The 23,502-nt window shown below is 35.0% G+C and overlaps 1 protein-coding gene across 1 annotated transcript in view; it reads left to right on the plus strand.

The window, feature by feature from the left end:
* The window catches only part of TYR (tyrosinase), a 116,477-nt gene that overhangs the window by 47,293 nt on the left and 45,682 nt on the right, over positions 1–23,502 (plus strand). The window contains exon 3 of the mRNA XM_055281345.2: positions 2,115–2,262. Coding sequence (XP_055137320.1) covers positions 2,115–2,262 — 148 coding nt within the window. The remainder of the gene's footprint in view (positions 1–2,114; positions 2,263–23,502) is intronic.

Genomic DNA, 23,502 nt, shown 5'->3' on the forward strand with positions numbered 1-23,502 from the left:
TTCATTTTTAAATTGACACTATTTGCAATGTCCTTTTATTATATCCTCTGAAACTATTTATGATTATGATTAAAACAATTTGATAGTACAGTGGGAAAATTATAGTTAACAACAATTTATTCTATTGTATATTTTAAATAGCTAGAAGAGAAGATTTGTAAGATTCCCAACACAAAGAAAAGATAAATGATTGAGGTGATTGATATTCCAATTACTCTGATTTGATCATTACACCTTGTACATTATAGGCATCAAAATATCACATGTACTCCAAAGATATGTACAATTGTTACATATCAATGAAAAATATAAAACTTTAAAAATTATTTTAAATTTAAAAAATCAGTTTGGGATCTACTTTAAAAAGTGTGAGAGTATACATATAAGTGGTTTTAAATTTTGCATTTGGTGCTACTCAAAGATAAAATCTTGAAAACAACTTCTATGAGAACATTGTCCTCAGTGACATGATTTATTCCTACATAGCAAAGGAAGTAATCCATTGTATTTAGGAGCATAAGTTCTATACTAAAACAGGCATCTGCTCTAACCTTAACCTCCAATTTGTTATTTTACCTTAGACAAGTTCTTTGTTCCCTCTAAGCCCTTTTTTTCCATTTATATAATAATGTAGGTACTTAATTGGTTATATCCTTCTAAATGTCACATAAAATTATGTGAAGATCTAGAAAAATTTCTACACAGATTAAGTGTCATGTATGTATATTTACAGAAGTTGTCATAGACAAAACTTTGTAAAGGAGAGGGATGTGCATGTTCTTAGGCTAATCTTCCAGAGGGATCGGGGATTGGTATGGTCTCCCAGAATGAATAAAATAAGTTCAAAAGGAGGTAAAAGGAGGAAAAAGCATCACTACCCGAAGGGGCAGAAATACTACCAGCCACAATAGTGGGAGAGCACAAGGCATGTGATGCAAAAATTAAGAACTGCACCTTTAATAAGGAAGATATTGCAAATAAAATAGTTCTACTTGTATGAAATAAAGCTAGAACTTTCCTGCCTAAATCCTAATTTTTTCACTGTTTCTGTTATAACTCTGGTTTACATTATAATCTTATCCACAATTTCTGCTGGCTTGATATTTCTTAATTCTGAAATTTAATAATATGCCCTTCGTCATGTTCCCCCAACTTGGTTCCTGCTTACAATTCAATTTGTTATTCAAACTTCTTTTTCTGGTCCTAACTCTCAGTTTTGCCTGAGTGGGCACTAAAAAGTTATCTTCCTCTTCCTCTTCTTAATGGGCATATGAGAGAGAACACAAGATTCCAAGAGCTCATATCTTAGCGTCTAATTGATATGGGTTAAAATCCCAACTCTACCTGGGTAGCTTGGTAAACTCAGAACTTCTCTGAACCTCAGTTTTCTTTGAATAGGGATAATAATTTCTAACCAACAGAGTTACTGTAAAGATTGAAGAACATACGTCACAATAAACATTTAGCATACTCAACATTTAGAAAATAATAGCTCATTAAAATTTTTCCCATTATTACTGTTGCTGATGCAATAAACGGAAATATTTATTGGAGTTCTGATATTTTTGAAATGAATGTTTTGTAAAATCAGACACATTATGAAATGATATGAAAGATGTTCCTGTGAAAGAGGAATTGAACTGTGAAGAGTCACAAATTTTATGCTTTCTCTGGAACCAGAAACCAAACTTAAAGTATTCTCCAGAACTGGAAAGCAAGGGGACACATAACAGGCTGAAAAGATCTGTTATGAGTGTTGTTACAGACTGAAGTGAAAGTGACTGCTGGTTATTATAAAATGTTCCTATGACTTGTCCATATTGAAACAGAAATTATACGCAGAAGGAACAGGAGCGAACACAAATTGGCTCAGCCTCTTTTACCTGGTTAAGCTGTCCATTGTACCCAAATTTAGGCCATTTAATTCCACAAATATTTATTGAACACACACTGGGTATCCAGAATGTACAGAGTCTCAATATGGAATGAATTTTATTTTTGATTTTATATTTTGAAACAGTCTTCAAGTTATAGTTATAAATCAAATGGGATAATCACTTCGGTTTTCAGTCATTAAAGTAAACATGTTTTTTTCATTTTTTTTTAATGAACAGGATTTGCTAGTCCACTTACTGGGATAGCAGATGCCTCTCAAAGCAGCATGCACAATGCCTTGCACATCTATATGAATGGAACAATGTCCCAGGTACAGGGATCTGCAAACGATCCCATCTTCCTTCTTCACCATGCATTTGTTGACAGGTTGGTTAATATTTCTTTATAAATTATGTGCTCATTGGATTTAAATAGAGGGTGCTTATCAAATGTGATTTAAGTTATTAAGTAAAAGCTAAGAAGTTATGGTAGTCTATTGTCTATGATCAGGTTGTCCCCAAAAGAGACCTTAGGCTAAGAATTTGCATGCAAATATATAATAAAGAAAGTGTTTATAAAGATAAATTAGTAAGAAGGTGGATTAGGCAGGATACAAAAGAAAGAAAAGTAAAATAAGGGTACAATGTCAGTTGAAATCCCAGACTCCACTAGATCTTGGTAGAAGGTAAAGTATACCCTAGTTTGTCCTACCTTAAGAAAAAAAACAGATGAGTCTTTGTACTTCCATGCTAAATAGCCATTGGCTACAGGTTGCCCTGAGGTAGGGGATGTAAAACTCCCAGGAGCTTGAGTCCAGATAGGCTTTGTGGCCCCAGTACCCAAGGGCAGCCTTCTAATGGCTTCAGGAGAAAGTGGTTAAGAGCAAAGAATGAAAAAGCAGGAGGATGGACACACAGAACTGCTACAGGAATTTAAGGCCATGTGAGCCTGACACTAACCTACTACATCTGTCATCAATATATCTTTCTTTCTGGAAATTGTATTATTATTTCTTCTCCTTTTGAACCTAACACACTTTCATATAAGGAAGTACAAACTGATCTCTTCCACTGGCCTGAACAGTATATGATTAATTCTCCAGACAGAGTGCACTATGGCCCAACTGTCCTATTTAATGTGATTTAATCTCTTGGAGCTTTTATTCCCCTTATTAACCCTCTTCCATTACATGTGTAATGTCTTAGACATATTAGGTTTTAGACTTAATTGTAGGTGATGATAGCAGAAAAGAAAGTATTCAGAGGAAGGTCAGCTGTCTACTCTTGAAATTTTCAAGAAGAAAGGAGAAAATAAAGCATCAAATCATGACTGACAAATGCTGTGGAGTGTTCTTTGTCCCCTCTATGGTAATTTTCTCACCACAGTTAATGAATAAAGGGCACAGATTTATAATGCCATTAAGATAATACTATCATCCTCTTGAGTAAAAATAAGAGGAGTTATTTTTCGTGTTTTAAAGATAAGGAAACTGAAACTGAGAATTAAAGATTTTACTTAATTTACCAACATCTTCTCTTCACTCATGTCCACAGGAACATGGACATAAAATCAAATAAGAAAGTGACCATTATCCAGGAAAATGATTAGGCAGATTTTTATTGGCTTCATGGAAACTCTCATATAATGAGAATTAATTAACAGTCTATGTGAAGTTTTATTCAGAAATCAGTGTATAAGAACATGTATGAACACCAAAGTGTTCGTGTCAATACCAATATCACAACCACCTATACCCATATATAAGAGAGAAAAGCATAGTGCTGGAATAAAATGTTACCAGAAAAGATAAATTGAACGCTTTTTAAAGAGTCATTTTTATATCACTTTTTGGTGTAAATTTTTGCCATTTTTAATATCTAGAACTACCCAGTGAACTCTAAAGATTTAAGTATGACCACTCTTGCCACCTCCATTCAATATAGTATTAAAAGGTCTACCCAATTAGCAATTAGGGAAAAAAAAAAAAAAAGAAAAAGTATCAAAATATGAAAGGAAGAGGATATTGTTTCTGTTTACTGATGATCTGACCTTATACACAGAAAAGCCTGAGAATTCACTGGAAAACTGTTAAAACTGATAAATTAAGTAAACTTGCAAGATACAAATGCAACATAAAAAAATTAATACTGTTTCTGTACACTAACTATGAACTATCTGAAAAAGAAACTAAGAAAACAACACCATGTACGACAGCATCAAAAAATAAAATACTTAGGAGTAAGTTTATCCAAGAAAATGAAAGATATGTACACTGAAAACTAAAAAATATTGATAAAAGTAACTGTAGACCACAAAAATAAATAGATATCCTGTATTCATAGATTAGAAAAATTAATGTTGTTAAAATTACTATACTACCCAAAGAAATCTACATATTCAATGTAATCCTATCAAAATACCAAGACATTCTTTACAAAAATAGAAAAACAGTCTTCAAATTCATATGGAACTACAAAAGAGCCTGAATAGCCAAAACAATTTTGAATAAAAAGAACAAAGCCTCACATTCCCTGATTTCAAACTATACCACAAAACTATAGTAATTATAATGGCATGGTAATGGCATAAAAGCAGATTTATTGTTCATTGAAACAGAATTGAGAGCCCATAAGTCAATCCAACAATTTACATTTAATTAACTTTTGACAAAGATGCCAAAAACAATGGGGAAAGGACAGTATCTGCAATTAGTCTTTTGGGGACAACTGGATATCCACAGTCAGCAGAATGAAATTGGACCCATATCTAACATCACATCCAAAACCAATTCAAAATGCATTGAAGACTTAAATATAGGGATTAGAAATTGTGAAACTACTAGAAGAAAGCATATGGTAAAAGTTCCAAGACTTTGGTCTGGGCAATGATTTTTTTGGAGAGGAGCCCCAAAGCAAAGGCAACAAACACAAAAATAGACAAATGGGATTACATCAAACTAAAAATCTCCACACAGCCAAGAAAACAATTAACATGATAGACAACCTACAGAATAGGAGACTATATTTGCAAACCATACCTCTGATAAGAGGTTAATATTCAAACTAGATAAAAAACTCAATTCAATAGTTAGAAAATAGAAAAACTAATTTAAAAAATTGGGCAAAGGATGTAAATAGACATTTCTCAAAAGAAGATATGCAAATGTCCAACAGGTACATGAAAAGATGCCCAACGTCACTAATCATCATGAAACACAAATCAAAACCACAATGAGATAATATTAATATTACCTCACACCTTTTAGAACAGCTATTAATAAAAAGACAAAGACAAGAAGTGTTAGAGACTATATTAAAAAAAAAAAAAAGGGACTTTGGGAGGCCAAGGCGGGCAGATCATGAGGTCAGGAGTTTGGGACCAGCCTGGCCAACATGGTGATAACCCGTCTCTACTAAAAATACAAAAATTAGCCATGCATGGTGGCAGATGCATGTAACCCCAGCTACTCAGGAGGCTGAGGCACGAGAATTGCTTGAACCTGGGAGGTAGACTTTGCAGTGAGCCAAGATCATGCCATTGCACTACAGCCTGAGTGATAGGGTGAGACTCTGGTCTCAAAAAAAAAAAAAAAAAAAAAAAGGAAGGAATTGTTGTGCACTGTTCATGAGAATGTAAATTAATATAGTCATTTGGGAAAACATAGCAGTTTCTTAAAAAATTAAAAATAAAACTATCATATGATTCAGCAGTTCCACTCCTGGGCATATATCCAAAGAGAAAGATATCTGAACTTCCAAGTTCATTACATTATTCATATAAGGCAAGATACAAAACCAACCCAAATATTGATAAGGATGGATAGATTAAGAAAATGTGGTATATGTACACAATGGAACACTATTCTGCCATAAAAAAGGAAAACCCTCTCATTTGCAACACGGATGAACCTGGAATTCAATATGTGAAATAAAATGAGTCAGGCACACAAAGACAGAAACTGCATGGTCTCACTTATTTGTGGAGTCAAAAGAAAATTTAAACTCCTAGAATTAGAGAGTAGAAGATGGTTACCAGGGGCTGGAGCTGGTGTGGGTTGGAGGGAAGTTGGTCAAATGATACAAAATTTCAGTTAAGTATAAGAAGTAGGCTGGGCACAGTGGCTCATGCCTGTACTCCTAGCACTTTGGAAGGCTGGGATGGGTGGATTGCCTGAGCTCAGGAGTTCGAGGCCACCCTAAGCAACACAGTAAAACCCCATTTCTACTAAAAATACAAAAATTTCACCAGGCATGGTGGTGTGCGCTTGTGATCCCAGCTACTCAGGAGGCTGAGGTAGCAGAATCGCTTGAACCTGGGAGGCCAAGGTTGCAGTGAGCTGAGATTGCGCCCCTGCACTCCAGCCTGGGCAACAGAGCGAGATTCCATCTCAAAAAAAAAAGTAAATTAAGAGATCTGTTGTACAGCGTGATGACTAAAGTTAATGACAATATATTGTATTCTTGAAAATTGCTAAGAAAGTAGATTTCAACTGTTCTTAGCACATGAAAAGGAAAAAGTAAGTATGTGAAGTAATGCAATGTCAATTAGTTTGAATTAGCCATTCACAAGGTATGTATACAGGCACACATCAAAATACTGTGGGCTTAGTTCCAGGCCACTACAATAAAGTGAATATCTCAATAAAGAGAGACACAAAATTTTGGGTTTCCCAGTGCATCTAAAAGTTATGTTTATGGAATCAACCCAGGTGCTCATCAATGGTGTATTGGACAAAGAAAATGTGGTACATTTACACGATGGAATACTATAAGAAAGAAAAAAAGGATGTCCTTCACAGTATCATGGATGTAGCTGGAGGCCATAATCTGAAGTAAATTAACACGGGAACAGAAAACCAAGCACTGCATGTTTTCTCTTATAAGTGGGAGGTAAACATTGGCTACATATGAACATAAAGTTGGGAGCAATAGATACTGGGAACTACTAGAGTGAAGAGAGAAGGAGGGGCATAACAACTGAAAAACTACCTAATGTGTACTATGCTCATAACCTGGATGATGGGTTCAATCATACCCAAACCTCAGCATCATGCAATATACCTTTGTAGCCAACCTACACATGCCCCCCGATTCTAAAATAAAAGTTGAAAAAGAAAAAAAATTAAAACTAAAATGTTTATATTTTACTATAGACTATTAAGTGTACAATCTCATTATGCCTAAAAAGGAATTTATATACCTTAATTTAAAAATACTTCATTGCTAGGAAATGCTAACAATCATCTGAGACTTCATCAAGTCAAACTTGCTGGGGAAGGGTCTTGCCTTGATTTTGATGGCTGCTGAATGATGAGGGTGATGGCTGCTGAAAGCTGGGGTGGCTGCAGCAATTTTTTAAAATAAGACAAAAATGAAATTTGTCGCATCAATTGGTACTTCCTTTCACAAAAGATTTCTCTGTAGCATACTATGCTGTTTGATAGCATTTTACCTATAGTAAAACTTCTTACAAAATTGGACTCAATCTTCTGAAAGCTTGCTGCGCTTTATCAACTAAGTTTATCTAATATACTAAATACTTTGTTACAATATCAAAACATTCACAGGATCTTCACAGGAGTAGATTCCATCTCAAGAAACTACTTTCTTTGTTTAAGCATAAAAATCAAATCCTTACGTGTTCAAGTTTTATCATGAGATCGCAGCAATTCAGTCATACCTTCAGGCTGCACTTGTAATTCTCCTTCTCTTGCTATTTCCATGATATCTGCAGTTATCTCCACCACTGATACCCTGATCCCCTCAAAGTCATCTATTAGTATTGGAATCAACTTCTTCCAAACTCCTGTTAACGTTAAGATTTTGTTCTCCTTCCATGAATCAGAAATGTTCTTAATGGCATCTAGAATGGTGACTGCTTTCCAAAAGGTTTTCGATTTATTATGCCCAGATCCATCAAAGGAATCACTATCTATGGAATATATAGCCTTACAAAATGTACTTCTTAAATAAGATTTGAAAGTCCAGATTACTCTCTGATCCATGGACTGCAACATAGATATTGTGTTAGCTGGCATGAAAACAGCATTCATCTCCTAGTATATCTCCATCAGAACTTTTGGGTGACCAGGTGCATTATAAATGAGCAGTAATATTTTGAATGGAATTGTTTTTCCAGGGAGTGGATCTCAACAGTGGGCTTAAAGTATTCAGTAAACCATGCTATAAACAGATGTGCTATCATGCAGGCTTTGTTGTTTCATTTACACAACAAAGGCAGAGTAGATTTAGAGTATTTCATAATGGCCCTGGGAGTTTCAGACCAGTAAATGAGCACTGACTTCTACTTAAACTTAGCAGCTGCATTAGCCCCTAGCAAGAGTATCAGACTATCCTTTGAAGCTTAATCCTTTATTACCCTTTGAGCATTAATTTCTCCTTAGTAGCTGTAAAAGTTCTAGATGGCATCTTCTTCTAATAGAAGGCTGTTTTGTCTACATGGAAAATCTGTTGTTTAGTATAGCCACCTTCATCTAATATCTAAATCTTCTGGATAACTTGCTGCAGCTTTCCACCTAGTTTTTTATTTAAAGTGAGAGACATGCAACTCTTTCTTTCATTTGAACACATAGAGGTCATTTCAAGGTTATTAATTGGCCCAATCTCAATATTTTTGTGTCTTACGGAATAGGGAGGCCCAAGGAAAGGAAGAGATTCAGAGGAGTGGCTGGTCAGTGGGGCAGTTAGAACATATGCATTTATTAATTAAAGTCACCTTTTTAACATTGGCACAGTTTATGGTGTCCCAAAACAATTACCATGGTCACATCAAAGATTTCTGGTCACAGATCAGCATAACACATACAATAATAATTTAAAACTTTGTAATATTGCAAGGATTACCAAAATGTGACAGACATAAATTGAACACATGTTGGAAAAACGGGAGTGATACATTTGCTAAACACAGGGTTGCCAGAAACCTTCAATTTGTAAAAAAAAATGCAGTATCTGTGAAGCACAATAAAGCAAACCACAATAAAATGGTAACACTTATATTTCCAAACATAAATGGCTTATAAGCATATGAAAAAATGCTCGATATCACTAATAACCTGTGAAATATAAACTGAAACCACAATGGGATATCACCTCTGACTTGTTCAAATACCTCTTATCAAAAAGATAAAAGACAAATGTTGGAGAAGGTGTGGAGAACACGGAACACATGCACATTTTTGGCTGGGAATGTAAATTAGTCCATGGAAAACAGTATGGAGCTTCCTCAATAAACTAAAAATAGAATCATCACATGAGCCACTCATTCCACTTCTGATTATATATCAAAAGGAAGTGAAATTAGTATGTCAAAGAGTTATTTGTACTTCCATGTTTGTTGTAACATAATTCACAATAGGCAAAATATATAATCAAACTAAGTGTCCATAATTGGGCAAATGGATAAAGAAAATATGGTATATGTACACAATGAAATACTATTTACCACTTAAAAAGAAATTCTGTCATCTATCATAATATAGATGAACCTGGAGGACATTACATTAAGTGAAATAAGCCATGCACAGAAAGACAAGTAACCACATAAGCTCTTTAGATGCAGAATCTAAAAAACTTTGAACTCGTAGGAGAAGGAAATAGAATAGTAGTATCACAAGGTGATGTGCAGGAGTGGAAGGGGATGAATAGGGTCAATGAAAATGTTAGTTGAAGGGTACAAAGTTTTAGTTAGACATGGGAAGTAAGTTCTACTGGTTTTCTGCACAGCATGATGATTACAGTAAATAATAATATACTGTATCTTTCAAAATTGCTGAGAGTAGATTTTAAAGGTTCTTACCACAATAAAATGATAAATACGTGAGGTGATTGCTATTTTAGCTTGATTTAATCATTCCACAATATATACATATATCAGCATCACATTATACCCCATACACACATGTAATTATTATTTGTCAATTAAAAATAAAATTTTTAAAAGTGTCAATTTTTCTAGATGCCTTGATGTTTCCCACTTGTTTTTATAAATAAGGTTTTACTGGAACACAGCCATGACATTCATTTACATATTGTCAATGGATGCTTTCGGGCTACAATGTCAGAGTTGAGTAGCTGTGACCAAGACCACGTTGTTTGCAGTGTGGAAAATATTTAATATCTAGCCCTTTGCAGAAAAAGTTTAGGAATTCCTGCCAAACCACAAAATTCCATACACACACACACACACACACACACACACACACACACACCAGACAAGAGAAAGAAGTTGTTTTTTCTGTAGCCCACCTATATGTAAAGAAAGTACTATCATTAAATTCAATGTCTGTAGGCATGGTTGTTTAGTAGAGAGAATGTCATTATGTAGATATATAGCTGTGAAAAGCCACTCTGCAACCTTTGAAAATTAGAATTTTCTGCCCCCTTAGAATTGTCTATTAATTCTATTTTACGATTAGATATTTGCATAATTATTAAAATAACTCAAAAATAATAAGCAAAGATCAAGGTAATTTCTGAGCCTTTGTAACAAAGCTGATGAAGATTCCGATGATTCAATTATCATTATACAGAAAGTTAGAGAACTGTGGGTTACCGCAGAACATTGTGTGGCATCTGAGCCATCCTCTCAAGTTTCTACCTATGGAGACTCATTTTTCTAATCAGACAGGTCTATTGACTGCCATTCAATTATGCACAAATATATTTATTGGCAAACTATGTGCTGAGTGTATTTTCTTAAACATTCCACATTTATTCCTATTTCTGGGCTCTGCTTAGACCATTCTTCAAATCTGTAGCCTACTTTTCTTGACCTATCTAGTTTGTACACAATCTTCAAGACTAGTTTCAGTTTTGACCTCCTCCATAAACTATGCCCAGGTCATGTCTGTCTATAACTATCACTCCAAAATCTAATTATGAATACCATTTCCCAACTTGGCATTCAGTGACCTCAAGTCAGTAGACTGAAATCAGCCATGGTGAGAGTATTTACACCATGAAATTGGCAAACGGTACACGTCAGGGCTTTTATTCCAAAAGACCTAGTTGTTAAAATCATGGCCAACACACCACTGCTCTAATCTATTAACTCACAGCACATTCTTTCTATGTCCCTTATTTTGGACACATCAATTATCTTTTTATTTTTATCTCTTCATCTGTTAACTGTTTTCTTGGCTGCAGGAAGCTTTTTTGTTTAATGTAATCCTGTTTGTCTATTTTTGTTTTTGTTGCCTGTGCTTTGAGGATCATTTCCAAAAATATTGCCCAGACCAATGTCATGGAGCTTTCCCCCCATTTTCTTCTAGCAGTTTCACAGTTCCAGGTCTTACACTTAAGTCATTAACCCATTTTGATTTGATTTTTATATATGGTGTGAGATAAGTGTCTAATTTCATTATTCTGAATGTGACTATCCAGTGGTCTCAATACAATATATTGATGAGCCTATCCATTGTGTATTTGTGGCAGCTTTGTTGAAAATCAATCATAAATGATTGACTTTATTTCTGGGATGTCTATTCTTTTCCATTGGTCAACATGTCTGTTTTTATGCCAGTACTATTCTGTGATAATTACTACAGCTTTGTAGTATATTTTGCAGTCAGATACTGTGATTCTCCTGCTTTGTTTTTATTACTCAAGATTGCTTTGGCTATTCAGGATCACTTGTGGTTGCATAAATATTTTAGAATTGTTTATTTCATTTCTGTGAAAAACATCATTAGAATTTTGGTAGGGATTGCATTGAAACTGCAGATTGCTTTAGGTAGTATCAACATTTTAATAATATTCTTTCTTCCAAATTTTGTGTTTTATTATTTTTATTTATTTATTTATTTTTGAGACAGAGTCTTACTCTGTCACCCAGACTGGAGTGCAGTGGCGTGATCTCGGCTCGCTCCAACCTCCACCTCCCAGGTTCAAGCGATTCTCGTGCCTCAGCCTCCCGAGTTGCTGGGATTACAGGCACACACCACCATACCTGGCCAATTTTTTGTATTTTTAGTAGAGATGGGGGTTTCCCCATGTTGGCCAGGCTGGTCTCGAACTCCTGACCTCAAGTGATCCACTCATCTCAGACTTTCAAATTGCTGGGATTACAGTCATGAGCAACCGTGCCCAGCCAATTCTTCTAATTTTTGAACAAGAGATATATTTACATTTATTTGTATCTCCTTAAATTCCTTTCATCAATATTTTATTGTTTTCAGAGTATAGGTATTTTACTCCCTTGTTTAAATTTATTCCTAATAATTTTTAAAATTTTTATTTTTAATTAACAACTAATGGTATATATTTAGTAAGTACAATGTGATGTTTTGATCTATATATTTTTGTGATGCTATTGTAAATTGATTGTTTTCTTCTTTTTTTTGGATAGTTCACTGTTAGTGTATGGAAATGCTACTGATTTCTGTATCTTGTTTTTGTATCCTGTAACCTTACTGAAGTCATTTTTTAATTTTTAATAGAATTTTGGCAGATTTCTTAGAGTTTTCAGTATATACAATCATGTCTGCAAACTGGGACCATTTAATTTCTTCCTTTCTAATTTGGATACATTTCATTTCTTTTTCTTAGCTAATTGCTGTGGCTAGGACTTACAGTACTTGTTGATTAGTCATGGTGGGAGTGGGCATCCTTGTCTTCTTCCTGATAGGAGACAAAAAAGTTCTACTTTTTGCCATGAAGTATGATGTTAGCACTGGGTTTGTCATATATGCAAACTTTATTGTATTGAGGTAGGTTCCATCTATATATGTAATTTTTTGAGAGTATTATCACAAAAGGATGTTAAATTTGTTGAATACTTTTTTCTATTAATACATTTATTAAAATGGTCATATGATCATGTGATTTTTCACAAATATAACTGTGAAATTTGTATGTTTACTGTCCTTGCATCTTTGGGATAGTCTCTCTTGATGACAGTGAACCAGACTTCTGTTGAATTCACTGTCAAATTCAGTGTTTAGTATTCTTTGAAGATTTTTTGCATCTATGTTCATTAGGAATATTGGCCTGTAAGTTTGTTTTGTCATACTCTCCTAGTCTGGCTTTGGTATTAAGGTAAAGCTGGCCTTCTGAAATGAGTTTGAAAGTATTCCCACCACTTAAATATTTTGGAAGAGTTTGTGATGGATTTGTATTAGTTCTTTAAATGTTGGTAAAACTTATCTCCGAAGCCATCAAGTCCTAAGCTTTTCTTTGATGGAATAATTTTTATTACTAATTCACTCTCTGTACTCATTACTGGTCTATTAAGATTTTCTATTTTTTCATAATTCAGTTTTGGACATTGTATGTTTCTTGGAATTTATCTATTTTCTTCTAGTCTACCCAATTCATTGTTCTTAGTAGTCTCTTATGATTTTTGTATTTCCATGGTGTCTTTTGCAATGTCTCCTCTTTCATTTCTGATTTTATTTATTTGCATCTCCTTTTTTTTCTTATTCTGGATAAAGGTATGTCAATTTTGTTTACCTTGTTAAAAACCAACTCTTAGCTTCATTTATCTTTTGTACTATTTTCATTTACTTCTTCTCTGATCTTTATTATTTCCTTCCTTCTGTTAACTTTAGGCATAGTTTTTGGGCCTTTATTTTCAGTTTTTTGAAGTACAGCATTGGATTATGTATTTGGAATTTTTTTTGTTAATGTAGGCATTTATTGTTATAAACATCCTTCTTAAAACTGCTTTTGCTGCATCCCATAAGTTTTAGTAGTTTGTGTTTCCATTTTCTCTTCTCTAAAGGTTTTAAATTTCCTTTTTAATGTTTTCATTGACCCATTTGTTGTTCAGAAACATATTTTTAAGTTTCCATGTATTTGTGAATTTTTTGAAATTCTTTCTATTGTTGATTTCCAGTTGTGTATCATTTTGGTCAGAAAAGATACTTGATTATTTCAATCTTCTTAAATTTGTTAAGACTTGTTTTGTGTCTAACCATATGATCTATCCTTATGATAATCCATGTGTGTTTGACAATAATGTACATTTTCTGTTGCGGTTAGAATGTTCTGTATATATCTGTTGGGTCCATTTGATCTAAAATGTGATGTAAGCCCTATGTTTCTCTATTGAGTGGGGTAGGGTGGAGGGAGAGCATCAGGATGAATAGCTAATGGATGCTGGGCTTAATACCTGGTTGATGGGTTGATCTGTGAAGCAAACCACCATGGCACATGTTTACCTACATAACAAACATGCACATCCTGCACATGTGCCCTGAACTTAAAATGGAAGCTGGAAATCAAAAAATAAAAATAAAACGTAAAGGATCCAATTGGGAAAAATTATCTAACACCTATCCTATCACCTAAAAAATATTCAGAAAATACAAAAAGTGGAGAAAGAAACAAAATAACAAAATTAATTATACTTCATTTTTGTGAAATTTCTATTTACTTCCTTTGCTGTTTTATATTAGATTTTGGTTTTATTATTGCATTGTATAGGTTGTTCACAATTTTTAGAAATTAGTTCTTTTTGTCATAAACATTATAGTTTTGATCTTTTAATGTTTTAATGGCACTTTTTTGCTATTCAGAAGTTATTCATTTTCATATGGTTTCTTTTTAATTCAGTCATTTGTTCATGGCTTTAAGGTCATGAACATTTATTTCTTACACAGGATTACTATCTGTAAAAAGAGTGAATTGCTCTAAATCTCTAATTTCCTTTCTGGGCTTTACAACTGGATAATCTCTTTTTGAAGAAATGACAGTAATACATTAGTACAGTTGCAGGTCTTTACTGGGATTTTTAGTTACAGCTTAATCATGCTTTTAGTTATGATTAATAGGTAAGTTACAAATAGAGAAGTTCAACTTATAGTTAAAATTATTTTTCTCTTCTATTCAGTTTAAGGTTTGACAAGGGACTCTAAGCTGTTCTCAGGTTTGTAAAAACAAGCAAACAAACAAAAACTTTCTGGCGTGGAGATGGGGTTGAACAGTTTGAGGAGGTTAAAAACTCCAAAAGAAATAATTGGTTGAAGAGTTGTTTATTCTGTTTCTACACAAATATCAGATTTGGGAAAAACTAAAGACAAGGGCATCTGGGTCATTAAATCAGCCTAACACTATAACAGCCATCAAGCAAAGCTGATGGTGTCTGTAAATGCTCTTCAACTTGGATGGTGGGAGAGGGTGTAGAAAGTATGAAGAACTGTTTAAGAACATACTAAGTTCCAGGTCTTGTGACAGAAATTTTTCATATGTTACTTCTATAGATGTGACCTGCCTCAGGAAGAAATGTCTGCCTCATACACTAAAATTACCCTCGTATGTACTCTTGTCTACCCTGTGCATCCTCATCACGCTGTACTCTGCTTACTTGCCTGTTTTCTTAACAGTGTTCACCATTAGTTCTGCATGGATCACATCTAGTTTGTTCATAGTTTTATTGCTAGGACCTAGCAAAATGTCAAGAAATATGATATGTGTCCAGTAAATATTTAAGCCCTTTAAATATTGTATTCAATAATTCATTCATATTTATAAATTCAATGAATCTATTCACTCATTAATTCATTTAGAAAATACTTATTGCGCTCCTGACACTATACTAGGCAATAGGTTATAGCAGTGAACAAAAACCTCAAAAGCTTAAGTTATTATCAATATTATTTCAGTTAATTCTCACAATTAACTAAAATTGTATCAATACAATGATATAAAGTATTGCAGTCCATTCGTATAGATGTTAATATAATTTAATATACGAATATATTTAATATTATATGTTATATTACTATAATAGATATTATATAGTATATACTATACATATTATATATATATTTCATATTAATAGTGAAATTGTCTCACTACAATTATGTAAGGTATTGCAGTCCATTTCTATAGATAAGAAAACTGAAGATAAAGGGAAAAAATAATTCACTTTTCTTTAAATGGATACTAAAAGATGATACCACGTTTTGAACCCAGATTTTTTGAGCAATTTAAATCACATTGTACTGTTTCCCACCATAGATTATATTACAAATATTTTGGCATAGTGAAGAGCATGGAAAGAGCCAGGTGTGGATACACTTCTGAAGAAGATAAAGATATGTTATTATTTCAGAGAAAGATGAGTGTCTAGGATAAAATTTCAGAAGGGACTTCTTTGGCTCTTTATTGACTTTGTTTTTTGGGTTTTCTTTGTTTGCTTGTTTGTTATGTTTTTTGAGATGGGGTCTTTCTCTGCTGCCCAGGCTGGAGGGCAGTGGTGCAATCTCAGCTCACTGCAACCTCCACCTCCCGGGTTCAAGTGATTCTTCTTCCCCAGCCTCCCGAGCAGCTGGGATTACAGGCACCCACCAACATGCCCAGCTAATTTGGGTATTTTTTTTAGTAGAGGCACGGTTTCACCATTTGGCCAAGCTGGTCTCAAACTCCTGACCTCAGGTGATCACCCATCTCCGCCTTCCAAAGTGCTGGGATTACAGGCGTGAGCCACCGTGCCCAGCCTCTTTATTGACTTTATAGCACATAGACCTACTAGTGTGGAAGGACTTTGGTGAAGGTGGTCATTTGGACCTTGGAGATAAACTGGAGGGCTCTATTCTGACAACTAGCATTTCAGAAATTTTTCCGTATAGAACATTGTGTCAGGAGTGGTTAATGGCAGTGTGGGCCAATGGAAGAAAACATTTTTACATTTAGAATCTGTTAATTAGTATCCCTGGAAGTTCAGATAAATAATGTAGCTTTTTTGAGACTTCTTTTCTTCATCACTAAAATGGGAATCTCTAAAGAGGTCCTGACCAACTCAGAAGTTATAGAAATCAAAGAAGGTATGAATCTAAAATGCTCTCTATAAAGAGTAGGGTGCATAGTGTGGTAATGAATTAAAGAGTCAGAGAGACCTCGACTCAGATATGAGTCAGTTAACCACTCAGTCATGGAGCCTCTGCTCTGTATAATGGATATCACATAATACCACCTTTGTAAGGGTGTTGGGAGTATTTTAAATAATACTTAGGTGATACTGAATAATAAGATGCTACAATAATTATCATTCTCCAACAATTTGAATGCCTATTCTTCAAAAATTATGTTATTCTCAAAAGTTTATAGGTTTTACATGATTCCAGAGTGGACATGGCAAAGGAATACAGTGCTTTATTGGGGTTTAGAGGTCCCAATAAATTGATATAAATGTTACAGGGTAGTATTAATGTTTTAGAAGATTCCGTTTTATCGTTTTATCTATTCATTCTACATTCATTCAATAAATACTTATGGAGCATGTGTGGGCCACTCACTGGACACTTCAGCTTCTGCATTCTTCCTAAATGGGCATATTAATATACATGCTAATGGGGATTCCACTTATAAGTCAAGAGGTAGTTCAAGCATCACCTCGTCAGTGCAGCTTTCTCCACTTCCCCAAGGTCCTTACTCCAGTCTTTTGGGTCTCCAAGAATTTGGGGGCTGACCTTTTATGTTGAGCTTAAGACATTGTATTAAAATTGTATTATTATGAATTATATTATAATTGTCCAGTTTACCTAGCAAGATCTTGAATTATAATTTCAATTCTCATTTTATCTATCACATCTTTGTATCTGTAGTTTTCTGTGCTCAGGGTAATTCCCAGCACACAATGTTTAGTTGAATTAATAAAGTATAACAATGTCCAACTGTAGTGTGTTAACTAACAAACTGGCTAAGAAATGTAGTTGAAATATATTCTGTTGTTTCTCAAAGTACACTATAAATACATTTAGTGAACTCTTGCATACAATGGAAAATTCAGTAACCATTAAAATGATGTGTATTTATAATTGTTGGGTTTTAAATATTTATTATTTATTATATAAATAAGAAAGGTTATAGAATAGGATATTTAATAATATTCCATTTCAAAAGCATAAGCATGTGTATTCAAATGCAAATATATCTATTAATAGAGGTGAGAAGGGTATAAAAATGTTGGTAATGGAACTCTGGTTGGTAGAATTCTGCATAAACTTTATTTCCTTTGTGTTTTACAAATTTTAAAACTTTTTTGCAATGGATATGTACACTTTTGCAATAATACCAAAATAGAGCCTATTTCCAAATCTGTACAGATAAATAAGCAAACAAACATACAAAAGGGTAGAGGGAAGTGTTATCATTTGCCTACACTCTTAAAGTTCCTTAAAATTGTGTTTATTTCCTTTTATCTATTTTTATTAAAGTAATTACTGGTGACTCGTATTTTCCAGAATTATCTCTCTCATAGATTGATTGAATAAAGAGATCTACTAGGCAGTTGAGCTCCAGGTTCTACATTTTTCCTGACACACTCTGTATTACCCTCTGTCCTCTCAGCTTAGCATGGCCTGCTTATGGTGAGAACCATGTATTCAATGGCTCCTCCTGATTTCTGCAGGTCTTCAAATTCTCCTTTTGGTAATTCTCTGCATGGAATTCACTCTTGCAAATCCACATCTCACTTTTGTGTGACCTGTTTTGTCTTATGCTACACATTGTCCATGTTTTTGCAGTAGATTGGAAGCTTTTATGTGCATAGCTTCCTCAGGAGGAAAGTAAAGGGTTGGTGCTAGATGGTGCACCTTTGATAAATGTCAGAACAGCAAAAAAGGGGCTTTAGAAATATTTCCTTCTTTGCACATTCCCATTCAAGAATGGCTTATACAGAAAAAAAACAAGCACATCTCTGCACATATGCATTCTTTCATCTGTTAATTCAACTAAGTACCCTTTATGTGTCATGTGTTATATTAGACCATGGGGATGAAGTGATTACTAAGTACTATTATTCTCCACCTAGTTTCCCCCAGGGCAGATATGGCAACAACTAAGTAACGTAAAGCAAAACGTAACTCTGCAGTAATAGTGGCTCAATAGGACAGGATATTTGGAAGTGAGAAAAAGAGCACCAAAGAATAGGGACCACAGGAGTAGTCCTCTTTAACCCTGAATCTGCAGCACCTATCACTATGCCTAGCATAAGATAGTCAATGAATAGCTGTTTGATACTATTGTTTGGAATACAATTTTATGACTGGTGGTTCTATGAAGAATGAGTAGATTGTTTACTTGTGACATTTGCGTGTAAAAACAGTCAATACATAGAGAACAAAACAAAAAGGTATAGAAGTATGTGGTTGAAGGAAACTTCAGAAAACAGTCAATAGTTACAACATTACGAAAATACTAAAAACAAAACTAAGGTTTATTGTGTGCTTCCTACACACCAAATTCTAAGTGCATCACATGAATTGACTCATTCAATCAATACTTACAGAAGAATAGACTGAAATTCAGAGAGGTTAAGTAACCTGTACTAAATACTGCTTCATAAAGGGTTTCGATGGAGGCTTAATAGAAGGAAAGTGTATATTAGATAAAGACAAAGAAAGTATACTCTTCCTCCAACAAGGGAGGAGGAACTCTCAGGATACGTGATTATTTTGAACACTAGTCAAGCAGCGCAGCTACTGCTGCAGGAGGCATTCCAAGCAAAACAAGTTGATAAAAAATTTAGCATGCTCAGATGAGGCAGGCAGACAGAGAAATGAGGATTAAGAAGAATCTGAAGAGGAACAGGCCGGGCGTGGTGGCTCACGCCTGTAATCCCAGCACTTTAGGAGGCCCAGGAGGGTGGATCACAAGGTCAGGAGATCAAGACCATCCTGGCTAACATGGTGAAACTCCATCTCTACTAAAAATACAAAAAATTAGCCAGGCATGATGGCAGGCACCTGTAGTCCCAGCTACTCGGGAGGCTGAGGGAGGAGAATGGCGTGAACCTGGAGGCGGAGCTTGCAGTGAGCAGAGATTGCGCCACTGCACTCCAGCCTGGGCGACAGAGCAAGACTCCGTCTCAAAAAAAAAAAAAAAAAAAAAAAGAGAATCTGAAGAGGAACAAACACTGAGCCAAAATATTTGACGGTAGGGAGATGTGCCATTCCCAAAAGCTTGCTCAGAAGCTTGGGCCAGCAGTTTTAACTGATTCTTAAATACTCCGATGTGGCTGGGGCTCATAGGAGTCAACCTGACTGGACAGGCACTAGCTTAGGAACTGAGACCGAGGTATGAAAGGCAGGACATGACATCCACCACTGGAGCCCACAGTCTAAATACTAAATTCTAACTGTGAAGAGGAATCCTGTAGTGGAAGGATCATGAGACCTGGAGTCAGAAGTTCTGTGATTATGTCCTGGGTCTGCTTCATGCTTCTTTTGTGTGATCTTAGGAAAGTTGCTGATCTCCAAGCCTAATTTTCCTCGCTTAGAAAAAGGCAGTAAGAATACAACTTTCCTCATAAGAACCTGAGTTCATACTTTATGAACTATAACACATTAACAAAGACTAGCTCCTGTAAAGAGAGTAGTGTATAAGGGGCTTAAAAAAATATTCAGTGCTTTTGTTCTTTACTCACTGTACTCTAAATGCTTTCCAGTATTGGCATCACCTCACTGATTCTCCCACAGCGTGTCTCTTAAATGTGTAGGAATCTAGGTTAGGTGCAAACCTGAAACAATACATTCCAGAGATGGACAGCCTGCCTCCCTCCTCAGCTACAGATTAATTACATCTTCTGGAGTGACATTTTGGCTGTATTTTCCAGTGAGGCTACCCTTCTACTCTACTCTCCGAGCCTCCCCTGGGCCATCCTGCTAAGAAGACTGTCCTAAACCACATGCCTTCAAACCAGATGCCTTGCCAACTTGGCAGCCCAGAAACAGTCCAACCAGAAGGGTGGCAGCAAGGAAGGTCCCTGGGGCTTCAGGAATGAACAGCAGATTGCTTCCCTGCTGGTGATTGCAAGGCTAAAGCTTGCTCAGAAAGGCAGAAGTCTCAGGGTTATGGGGGTAGGTAAGATTGGAAACCAGAAAAATGTCTTAAAGTCTATTCTAGCAATCAGATGGGATGGCAGAGGGGGACCTGTCTGTTTCTGGGTTTCTTTTCACATTGTTGGATTGTGACCAGCTTTAAAAACTGCTCCCTGATTTGTTCTCTAAAGCAGAATTAATGCCCTAGAACAAAGAGCAGTTATACCATTATAGTCATACTTGTCTATATTCTGACAGCTGTTTTTCTTTTTAATGTTATTGTTAGATTTAGCTCTTATACCACTCTGCGCTTGTTAGATTGATTCATGGTTTGTCCATCTCTCCCACTGAATCATGGGTTCATGGCAGACAGGATCTATGTATCGATCATTTTTAGCACCTAGCACAGAACCTAGCATATAGAAGACATTCATTACATACTTATCAGACTAAGTTGTTGTGTAATTGATAACTCTGAGGCAGGCAGGCATTGACTGGGTTATCAATAGCATTTTGTTGTGGAGTGAAATATTAACCTAAGAGAGTTGAATTGCTTTCTATCAAGTGATGAAGACATCATGTACTATAACTAACAACCTAAAGAATGTTCCTACAACAATGTAGCTGCTCTTTGTAGGATTAATATATTCTAGTACTAGGAAAGTTAAATTGCTTAAATTAAAATATCGATAACTTAAAAAGTTTAAAGGAAGGGGGATAAAGAAACATGACTTGTCGTTATTGCTGAAATTTTAAAGAGAATTTCAAGATCATAATTCGAATTGTTATTTTACAAATAAGGAAATTGGGGTCCAGAGAAGATGATGTGCCCAAAGGCACACAGTTTTCTGCAAAGCAGAGGAAAGTGTGTCAACCTCCTGCCCTACAGATTAGGAGATCCTGGGGGCAATGTGGAATATACTTAACATAGCAGGAGGATATTTAGGCAGACAGAAGCAGCATGACTGTAGGATAGATCTTTATCATAATTATTTAGAGAGCCAAAGGTCAGACCCACTGAAATAGCACCAAATATCATATCCAACGGATGAACAGAGCTCTAAAGTAAATCAAAAGGCCAGAAATCAGGAGACTAAGAGGCAGTAAATCATGTGATTAAGATCATAGATTTTAGCATCAGACATGCCTCATTTTGAATCCCAAAGCTGCTACATCTAGCTACATAATCTCTGGCAAGCTGCTTATTCTTCCCTAAGCCTTCTTTTTCTCAGCCATAAAATGGTGCTAATATTTGTAGCCATCTAAAGTTACAGCTTTGATTTTTAGTATGATATTGTAAAAATATATATGTAACAATGTTCTTAGCACACAATTACTAGATAGACAAGGAACTTGCTATTAAAATATTTGCATTCTAGTGAGGAGAAACATAAGCAAACCAGAAAAGAAATAAATAAGCACAAAATTCAGTTAAGCACTATGATGTGATATAATATCTATGTATTTTATAAATAATTACTTGGGAGAAGGTTCCAGTTGAAATAGGCTACTTATAGCTGGCTTCTCTGAGGAAATAATCTATAACTTGACGCTGAGACCATGGAAAAGAGGTAGCAATAGAAATCCCTCTGGGCAAGATTTTTAGGAAGCAGAAGGCACACATTTAAAGGTCCCATGGCAAAAAAAGAGCTTGTCTTGCTTCAAGTTTGGAAAGGAGACTAGAAAAGCTAAATATGGTAAATAAGAGGAACTTGGTGCAATATGAGATTGAAGAGATCAGCAGAGATCAACAGAGCCCTAAGTACCATACAGAGGAAAGACTTTATTTTAATTCAGGTGCTGAAATAATTTTTAGATTGACATTTTTAAAAGTTGTCTTGGCTATTGTGACAAAGAGACTGTTAGAGTGAAAACTTCAAAACTGACATGGATTACTCTATTGCATTGGTCTAAATGAGAAATGATAGTGATTTCAACCACAGAGGTGACAATGGAGCTATTGGGAAAAAGAAAACTGAACCATGTGTATTTCAGAGGTAAAACCAACAGGGCTTGTTAATGGACTATGTGATAATATAGATGTAGTTAGTACTTTTAAAAATAAAGAAAAAAGAGTAATCAAAGATTACTCCAATAATTAGAAGCATTAGAGAGAAGAGTGGAGATGTTTACTGAAGTAGAAAGGATGGGTAAGTAATAAATTTAGCAAAGAAAATGAACTAAAGTTCTCTTTGAACATCTTTGGGTCTTTTTAGGATAGGGCAAATAGATACTCAAAAGAGACTGCCAAGTAGTCAGCTGAATCTTGGAGTATCAAGCTCAAAATAGAGAACCAGGTTAGATACATGTATTTGGTAGTTTTAGCCTTATCTATTTAGCATTAATCACTTTGTGTTATTTAATCATTTAAGTTTTAAAATTTAATTATTTATCATTATTTAAAATCAATGGAGTAAATGAGGTCACAGGAATTGAGTATAAACACAGAAGAAAAGGACGCAGTCTGGCATACCCCATCATTAAAAGGATGAGCCGATACAGATAAGTCAGCAAAAGCAAAGAAGACAGAGGGTTATTGACCAGTGAGGAAGAAGGAAAACAAGGACATTAAGCCACAAAAGCCATGTAGCAAAAAAAAAAAAAAAAAAAAAAAAAAAAAAAAAGTGGAAAAACAAATCAGGTACTCTTAAGAGATCAATAAAACGAGGACAGAAAAGTACCTATTGGGTCTGAAAATACAAGGATGATCATGCCCTTGGCAACAGAAAAGTTTCAGTAGAATGGAAGCTTCAGGAGCCAGACTGGAGCAGATTCTAAACAAATCTTTTGAAAAGTTTTCACAAAAAAAAGGAGCATCTTTAAGTGGGAAGCAGGAAAGGGGA

The sequence above is a fragment of the Symphalangus syndactylus genome, chromosome 6 (genome assembly GCF_028878055.3).
Source record: "Symphalangus syndactylus isolate Jambi chromosome 6, NHGRI_mSymSyn1-v2.1_pri, whole genome shotgun sequence".
In the NCBI taxonomy this organism is placed as follows: domain Eukaryota; kingdom Metazoa; phylum Chordata; class Mammalia; order Primates; family Hylobatidae; genus Symphalangus; species Symphalangus syndactylus.